The sequence below is a fragment of the Nymphaea colorata genome, chromosome 3 (genome assembly GCF_008831285.2).
Source record: "Nymphaea colorata isolate Beijing-Zhang1983 chromosome 3, ASM883128v2, whole genome shotgun sequence".
In the NCBI taxonomy this organism is placed as follows: domain Eukaryota; kingdom Viridiplantae; phylum Streptophyta; class Magnoliopsida; order Nymphaeales; family Nymphaeaceae; genus Nymphaea; species Nymphaea colorata.
In genome coordinates, this window is record NC_045140.1 from 19,084,675 (window position 1) to 19,094,105 (window position 9,431).

The 9,431-nt window shown below is 37.3% G+C and overlaps 1 protein-coding gene across 1 annotated transcript; it reads left to right on the forward strand.

Moving 5' to 3' along the window:
- The first annotated feature begins 2,337 nt into the window (after window positions 1-2,337).
- On the forward strand, window positions 2,338-8,698 carry LOC116249682 (plant cysteine oxidase 3). Its single transcript, XM_031622877.2, has 5 exons — window positions 2,338-2,703; window positions 5,334-5,503; window positions 6,885-7,038; window positions 7,838-8,038; window positions 8,418-8,698. Exons 1-5 carry the CDS (start codon window positions 2,583-2,585, stop codon window positions 8,534-8,536), a joined length of 765 nt encoding a protein of 254 aa, XP_031478737.1. The 5' UTR covers window positions 2,338-2,582; the 3' UTR covers window positions 8,537-8,698.
- The last annotated feature ends 733 nt before the right edge of the window (window positions 8,699-9,431 follow it).

Consider the following 9,431-nt stretch of genomic DNA (forward strand, 5'->3'; position numbering starts at 1 on the left):
GAGACACTGAGCCTATGAATAAGGCCAGGCATGAGCCTGCAGGTCATACAATTCCAAAAGGGGTATCCTGTTTTGGCCCACGCAGGTACATGATGATGAGGAATCAGCAGAATTGAGCCGCAACAGTCCGGCTGACTGTCATGGCCTGCTCACTGCAGCAATCCCTGTGGGCCTCGTAAATCCTTACTCTTATTGTCCTGGGGCCACCCCAATTTGGTTTCTTGTCCTATCCTTTCCAATGGTGGCCCCAAAACAGCATAAAATACCGCGCCACGTGAGGAAAAGATGAGGTACAAAGAGGCCACCAATCGATGTATATCTTATTAATTTGGTTATCCTTTTGATTCTGTTCCCTCCTCTTGTGTCCGACATTTTCTTGAAAGCCGTCCGGCCAGGAGGAAGGTTTTAATTTGCCAACTTCAGGTAGGATGTTGGGTTTAGTCTTTTTTTTGGCGCACGGACTAGGTCTGTATATACCTGACGCGTTCGCACCCTTTGGGTGGCATGTATAAGACTCTGCCTTGAGCGTGCGATTTCTGTAAAGTAGTGTCGTTTCTGGGTAAAACTTCCACCAGCAGAAAAACTTTTGATAAACGCGCGCTTAATTGTGGTGGCATGACAAAAAACACACTTGAGTTTGGATATGCTTCGTTTAATTTATTTATTTCTTATATGATATAAGTAGTTGATGAAAGAAATCAAAACCTAAAGTGAGTGCGTAACTATTCCACCGAAATGTAAACCCATCAATTTTTGTAAAAAAAATGAGTAGGCAAGGGGCATAGAGAAAGGATGGAATCTGGGGAAGCAAGTTTCAAAGAAGGGGAAGAGTTTTTCCAGTAGTTGTAGATGCTTGGGAGTGGAAATGCATGGGCTTTTGAGGTTTTTTTCAGTAATGATACATAGTTGGGAATGCAGATGCATGGGATATTAAGAGGTTCCCAGAGTTTAGTTGATTATATGCAACTCATTTGCACCCCATTTGATGAAAGCTCCTGTTGTGGTGGAGGGGAGCAGAGACTTTGAAAAGGTTGAAGCCCCTCTTTCTATCCTCATGAGGTTTGGGGTTTCTTCCTTGGTGAGGAGTGGTACATCCATCAAGTAGAGCGTTATATATAAACTTTCTGCATCAAAGATAAGTAATGCCCATAATAGACAAAAGGGCTTTTACCAGCCTAACAGTCTCTCCTTTGATGTGCGTCATTTCACAGGAAACATGCCTGTTACGATAAAGCAGTCCTCCAAATGAAAATAAATTAGTTCTCAAATGAAAAGAAATGAGTTTTCAACTATTTCTCAAGTTGTTGCCCCCAAAAAAGGATTTGCACTAAAGGGTGGTCCGGTGGAAGCTCAAGCAAGCACTGATTGCGTTTCAAATTATCATGTTCAACGAGAAAAGCCTCGGGGGAAAAAAAAAATCTTCTCTCCATATGAAAAGTGATGAAACATTTGCATTTGCGGAATGTCATCAATATTTGGGAAAAAAAATTGTTCGGTTGTTTTTTATCTGTTGTCTTGGAAGAGACATTCCCTTCAATCGTTTGATCCAACATTTCTCCTTAATTACTTTCATTCCGGCTAGCTCTTCAAATCCATCTATAACAGCTTTGATTGATAGAATAGACTTTTTAAAGCCTTGGTCATCATCAAGACATCATAGCACTATCAGGTGGCCCGAGCTATGACTTCCGTGACTCCGTCTATTATGTACTAAAAAATGTACTTGAAAATTGAAATTATAGTTTCATTTTAAAACTGCTTTTACTTATATATACACGTACACATAAAATCATATGATATGATGGTTATTTTTTTTATTTTGCAGTGCTAAAAATCGTTGCAATGACTAGTTGCTTGGCTACGGATTTTGGTAATGGAATATATGGTTTTTAGTATAAAATAAAAAAATATCCGACTATAAAGGTAGCCAGTCATATATATATATATATATATATATATAAATTACATGGCTGAAGAAAATGGTGCAGCAGAGGTTGCTCGACATTTTAGGCCACATCTGTGCCCCATGCCTTTTCTTTTCTTTTTTGGCCCATGGGTCGCTGGAAAATGATTTTTATATTTTTCCAAAAGTTTTTATTTTTTTCAAATATAATTTAATTTTGACACATGAACAAAAGTAAAAATGACCCTTTATCAGTCGTCTGGCTAGTTGCTTTTACCAGTAAAATTGAAGGCCTTCAAATTAAACCTCAGCTCTACGATCACGTTGCTTGGAGTGTTTTATTTTTTACCATCTGTTGTTGTCTTAGCAACGGAAAAGAAAAACAAAAGCACCCTTTTTTGTTCGGGAAACCAGAAACGAAGACTGAGAGTCAGAGTAGCGAAGTTCACTATTTCTTTTAGCATTGTTAAAACTTAAAACAAGGATCAAGTTTTCAAATGATTTCCTGAAGCAGTATTTTATGCGATTTGCCACTGAAAATCTTCGATTTTAAGAGGGTGGTCCAGGGGAAAAGAAAAAGAAGAATCTGCACAGGAATCGGCTCATACTCACGCGGGCTCTTGCGGGAGCTGGCGCAGGCACACGGCAGACACACAGGAACAGAGAGAGGGAGAGAGATATGATGGGGAACAGGGGCTCCTCAGCAATACAGACGCTCTATGACTTCTGCAAGAAGACTTTCACTCCCACCACCACTCATGGGTCTCCGGGGGCCATCCAGAAGTTACGTTCCCTTCTGGGTACGCTCTCACCATTTATGGACTCTGATAATGAAAAAGCTGCCTCTTTGTATTCCAAACAGAAAGTTATTCTTGTTTTTGCAGCACCATGATGCAATAATGGTGCTAGATCTCTTTTCTTGTTATTGATATATTGGTTACGGATGACGCTTCAAGAAGTTTAAGGTCTTGAGGACAGAAACTGCTTGCTTCTTCTTTAATGGCTATTGTTTTCTCACAGATTTCTTCTGCCAACACTGTGATGCAAACTTAATGTCGTCTCTCTCTGCTGTTTTGATTCATTCATTGCTCTGAGGTGTTGATGACGAAATCCGCATGCTATAAGCTGATTCCTTCCCATTTATTAACGCATAAAGCGGACTTATTTTTCAGTTGCACATAGAATTTCAAGATCTGTTTTTCAACATTTGTGTGTCTGGAATTCGCTTCATCGAGCAATAAAGTCATGACTGGTAATTGAATTTGGTTCAAGATTGTTCTCTTGAATCTTATCTGGTCCTTCTATGAATTGTTTTGCTGTTCCTTTTTCCCACACGTAAATCACTTCTGCTATCTCCTTTATCATATAAATTATAATGCATCTGGGCTCAATTTTGTATTTTGTTATTTGACATAAAAGAAAAATGCCATTGAGTGAGCCAACTATCTTTAGGCATAAGAACGTTAATAAATCTAAGTGGGACATGCATTTAAGATCATAGCGAAGCTGGAGCTAAGACGCACCTGCTTCTACCTCAGCAAATTAAGGGCACACAACAGAATCAGATGAGACTGCAGTTAGCTTGTTTTGAAATACTTGCACCAACATGCATCTAGAAAACATGTGCTGGTGATCCTGGATTTCAAAACTACATCTCTTTTTACCTAGGTAGCCCTGAAATTGGAACCGACTTTGATTAACATGTCAGGCACAGTACTTGTGAAGTTGTAAATTGTTGAATATAGTCATATAATCTGAGATGATTTCATGCCCTGGGATTCTTCTCATCCAATAGCAACATCTTGTAAAACCACCAAGTTAATGAAGGTGAAACCTAACGAATTTGAAACATTGTCACATAAATTGTTTTTTGTTGTACAAAGTAATGAGCTAAAAATGGAAAATAAGGGAAAACAAAGAAAAAGGTGAAACTTGCAATATTTTGAAAATGTTGCAAAAAAAAAACCCAACCATATCACGATATTATATTGATATTCTCACAAAAATTTCAAAAAACATTGTTTATGTTATATTATAATTTCTAAAGTTTCTTTGATTTTTTTATGGCTACTTTTCATATTTATCAACCTGTTTGTAAGAAAGTTAGTGAAAAACTCATATTTCATTATTGTTTTTTTTAAATTTCTTCTATGTTTTTAATCTTGTTGAATCTCCGTCATTTTCAAACAAACAAATTAACCCGAGAAAAAACTCCTTGATAAAACCCAAGAACCATTTGCAGCACTGGTTCTGAATCCATAATGGGTGTTCCTTGTAAGAAGTCCAACGTTTGGTGTACTTTCATGAACAGCAGGGGGTATCCCATGGCTTCATGCTAATTTTAGGGCTGACAATATATGTATGATCAGCAATGTGTATTTTTTCTCTTGATCTAGTTCAGTCAACCTTCCGCTCCCGAAAAGGAAAAAGCAAAAAATTCTATCCATCCTTTTGCTAACATAAAGTTGAATGTCAAGCAAATATTAATGGCTACTTAGAAATTCGCTTTGTGTTAATATTTTTGTACTTCGCATGTACATGCAAGTATTTCTTGGTATACTATTGCCTATTGGCATATATTTTTTTGGTCACATCTCACAAGAGAGGAATCAAAGGTTTGAGAGGCATCACTGTGGTTCTTGTAATTGTTGGTATGACCCCTATGACTAAAAGTAATGGGTTAAAGGTCTCAATTTTCAGAAGAAATACTTGAGAATTACAGGCTATGTTTTTAATTCATACTGTCTGAGACTCTGAACCCTTTTCGGACTTGTGCTATTGGGAATCAGTGAGCAAAGAATTGTTTTAAAAGATGTATTATCATGATATATTATTGGAGAATTTGGTGAGGCATTCTAACGTATGTTAACCATTCAAGGTTTTCACCTTCAAGTTGTTTTGAAGCAATATACTCAGCATGTAGTTGGTTTTTGAATACATATTCATGTATATATAACATAGGAATTTATCTCAACAATCCAGAGTCTAACTCTACATATATCAAGTTGCATGATGAAGTTGGGATATAGCAATGGCATTTTTTCTTCCCTGGTAAATGTTTCTCCTCTTGTTGAGTTCTACAGTTTACATTAAAGTGAAAGAACTTCAGCTTTGGGGCTGTCTTGTCCCACTAGGAATTCTATTTTAGCACTGTACCTGCTTTCATCTTGCCACATAAACTAAAATTTATATCCGATTTCAATTGTAAAGATCTCAATAGATCAATAATATTGGAGACATGGAACTTGTCAAAAGATCAATAGAACTTTGTTTTCCTGATATCATGCTTTGCGCATACATGTGTAAAGGATGCTATTGCTAGAAGATGACAATGGAAGAGTATATTTGCCATCCATTGCATGCTATTATCTTATTAAATTGGTTCGCTTTTAGCATGCAATATGTAATGTTTGCGTTTTATGTTATGCAGATACAATTACTCCAACAGATGTTGGGCTCAAAGAAGATCTTTCTGACGATGAGCGTGGGCATGGCTTCTTTTCTGGGAATCATGTTTTAAGAAACCAATATTCTCCCAGAATGGCCCGTTGGGCACAACCTATTACATACCTGCACATACATGAATGCAACAACTTCACAGTATGTATCTCGGCTTGTAGTCTTATTCATATCCAGATTGCTAGTTCTGGCAGATTGATTTTATCTTATGGTCCCTATTGTTGATATGAAGCATAGAATTTTGCTTTTCTAAAAATAATAACAAATGATATAAAAAAAATTGGTGTATCATGCAGATTTTATGTCGAATGCTAGAGAAAAGCACCACTTCTACATGCATATTTAAAAGAGACACCAATGACAGCAATGCCTACTCTAATAATTGATGATTGCATGTATTTGAAGCCCTACCAGAAAAAAAATCTGGGACCAGGTGTAACTTGTTTAGCTATATCTTATTTGAAACTAAAGAGTAGATGCATTTAAAAAATTGCATAACCAATCCTCCCATTGGACAAGCAGTTTGTGCACTAATATGGAAAAGAGTCAAGAATATCACTTTTACTTTAAGCAACTTTTATGTTCTAATGTGATTTTATTATTCACTAAACATTATATGTGGAGAAAAACTCTGGTTATATCATTCATTTATACATCAATGGATGAAGCAGTTGCGTTTACCTATGTTTGTGGCATAATATTTTTCAAGTCCACAATTATCATGAACCCAAAAGCTTAAGGCTGCATTTGATGGATAAGGGACATAATCGCTTTGATAGCTTTTTTGTTGGTAATCTCTCATGGTCAGAAAGCTCAACTTTTTGATGTTATGTGGAGAGAACTTGACAAAGAGCACTGAGCAGTCGTTTTCTAAATAGGACTATTAGAAAGGAGGCAAGAAGATATTGAGTAATATTTCCACCCTACTTTGCTCAGAAGGACAGATTGTCAAAAATCAAATCCAACCAAACTGATTGACATTGGAAACTCTGGTGATGTGACCCTGCAAAAAGCTTCTACCTATGCATAAATTATAATATAATGAAGAAAATTGAAGAACCGATTGGGCTACCAAATACCAATTTACATGTTGGGTGTATCTATCCGTATGAAAACACAGAAACACCCCCTAAAATGATATTTCACATAGCAATGATCCTACCATGAGAGTCTCCTAGTGCTGGACATTCTTTTTGTATGTCAATCCTCTTGAACTTTTTATTCATGGAAGTACAATATGTATATGTAACTATCTACATCTGGTGTCATTTTATTGAGTATGTTCCTTTTATATTTTGTTCAGCTTTTTAGATGGGTTTCCTGTCATATCTTCTCTCGACAATTATAGAGATGTATATGGAGCTAGTAGTATCTGTTATTACTGTCCCAAATGTGTGAAGCGTGAACGATGAATTAAAAGCATCTAGCTTTTATTGTATGTGAAACTGATATGCATTGTTTATTTGGAAGAACATTTCCATTTCAAGTGATAATTCTAGCCAATGTGGTATGTATTTTGCAGATAGGAATTTTTTGTCTGCCAACTTCGTCAGTTATACCTCTCCATGATCATCCAGGGATGACTGTGCTGAGCAAAATCCTTTATGGTTCAATGCATGTGAAGGCTTATGACTGGGTTGAACCTGCGTGCATCCAGAGGACTGCTGACACTCAAAGTGATCCACTAACCTTGTTTTATCTGGTGTGCTACAGAAAAGGCAACCCTTGCAAACATGCTGCCCTGATTATTAAGGGTTCCTAGAAAATAATAGTGATCCCTTTGGATTTTCTGAAATGGCTAATTCACCTGAAATGTAGTTCGCAGATATCCAGATTGACCCATTTATCATCCTCCTCCATCCAGGCATGACATGCAATAGGCCAGTTCGCTTATGTGATCTATCTGATGCAAAGTTCATGGCCGACGGATGGTTAACTGATGCTATCACAAATGACATAGTCATATAACTAATGAACATGCGCAAACATGCAAACATACTCACACTAAAGCATCTACTTCCTATATGATATATTTTTTGCTTATTTTTTATCCTTTTTATTGTCTTTATTCAAATAAGAAGATTTTGTGCTTTGCACTTGTGATTACCAATCTGGCACTAGTTGGAGTTTTCATGCTGATAAGGATTACAAATACTCTTTTTTCATTATGATAACTGTAGGCTCAGAAAGGTTTCAGCAGTCTCTTAGGAATAAGATACACATATAGTTATCTGTGAAGGTGTAACTATTTTCTCTTTCCCACATGGTCTTGGTGGCTTTCTTGATGTATGTAGACTGCAAAGTATGAATGTCTTTTTTTTGTCACATATGGTTTTATTCTTTCTAGTCCATTCGTAGGATCAATCCATCAACCAAGTATTCTCTCAGTGGTTAAACTTATTCACCTAGTATTTCTACTCTTGTACAGCATTCCTTGCATCTTCTGTCCTGCTTAACAACTGTATCTTGCTGCAGTTAGACTGGCAAAGTTGAAGGTGGACACTGTTCTCACAGCGCCTTGTGAGACAGCTGTTTTATTCCCCACAAGTGGAGGTAATTTACACTGCTTTACAGCAGTTGCTTCATGTGCAGTACTCGATGTTCTTGCACCCCCTTATGCTGAGTCAGCTGGTCGGAGGTGCACTTATTACCATGATCATCCATACTCAAGTTTTGGTATGTGAACATGAGTTAAAATCTTTTAATCTTCTATCTATTGTTAGATTGAGAGATGTTTAGATGAATGGCATGTTATTCTAGCTCTGTTCATATGATGCTCATCATATTCTCTAGATCTTATTTTCTGAAATCATGAGTACCATGCGCTTGAAATGCTGGACAACTCAGTTTGGGTTGTTCTACTTTCACAATTTCTGATTGCGAGTTTTATGCCCATGGACCCATATTGGGAAGCTAAATGAAAACCATCTTAACTTGGGTACCTCTTAGCTTCCCGACTTTCCGCCAGAGCATCAACTTTCCAGTAATCACCATATCTTCTTGTTTGAACGTGTTCCTATATTTGCAATGGAGCTCACCGGACTAGCTACTGCAGGAAGTGGCCTTGAATTAGATGAAAGCGAAGAAAACTATGCGTGGCTTGAGGAGATTGCTGCACCAGATGACTTTTACATTCGATCTGGAAGATATTCTGGTCCAGTTGTTCAAGATTAGTCACTTTTCTCACATGAAGGCCATCCGCTTAACCACAATTGTACCTGTAACTTCTAGCAACAACAATTTTTAGCATTTTTGAGAGATGTGCAGCCTCCATAGTGGCAGCAATAAACTTCATATAGTGAAACTTCACTGTTAATAAGATGAGTCTTGTGTAAATCTGAAAATGCACCACACAATTAGCAAACAGCCTGTGTGTGTGTGTGTGAGCGAGAGAGAGAGAGAGAGAGAGAGAGAGTTTACACGGGGTTTGATCCACTGATTCTTTTTTCCCTCAAAAATTTGGAATAAGTTCTGCGTTGTTCGTTCTCTAATCCAAACATGAAAACTATATTGCGTGCTTGCGATTGCTTGTCATTCGTCTCTTGAGAATCGATTTCTTTCACATTGAAGGAAAATGCTTCTTAGATGGGTATAACCAAGCGTGCCTCTATATTCAAATGCAAAGAAATCTATCGAGGCCCCATATTTTTTATTTATTCAAGCGTCATCCAGCTGCACAATAAATGTCAATCTATCAAAACTTTACGTGCTTGCAGCAGTTGCCAGATCATTCACAAGCTGGGAAACAAGCGTTTACCTGGCTTCAACTTGAAGCCTTCAAGTCAGGTTCATACCTAGTGTTCAAACTTGTAACTGAGTTGGGTAAGTGTGCTTACATCACATAATCGGCTACGTTTGCTCATATTTTAGAATTGATGTAAGCGACTTGATGAAGTACTTCGTTTTGCAGGCAAACAGGTTCACTTCAATTTCTACTGTAAAAAGGTCGAACTAGACTTAGTAAGTAAGGTCAGGTACAAAATTGTATTGGTTCTAGTTCTGAAACAATATCTTTCACATGGAAACGGTCGGCTCGAGGCTGGTTCGCTTCGTTTGATTTCTTTTATGA

Excerpts from the sequence above, each read along its gene's own strand:
- LOC116249682 (XM_031622877.2), top strand. The coding sequence starts at position 2,583 with ATGATGGGGAACAGGGGCTCCTCAGCAATACAGACGCTCTATGACTTC. Across the intron at positions 5,504-6,884 it reads ATGAATGCAACAACTTCACA|ATAGGAATTTTTTGTCTGCC; the intron begins GTATGTATCTCG and ends TGTATTTTGCAG. Across the intron at positions 8,039-8,417 it reads TCATCCATACTCAAGTTTTG|GAAGTGGCCTTGAATTAGAT; the intron begins GTATGTGAACAT and ends TAGCTACTGCAG.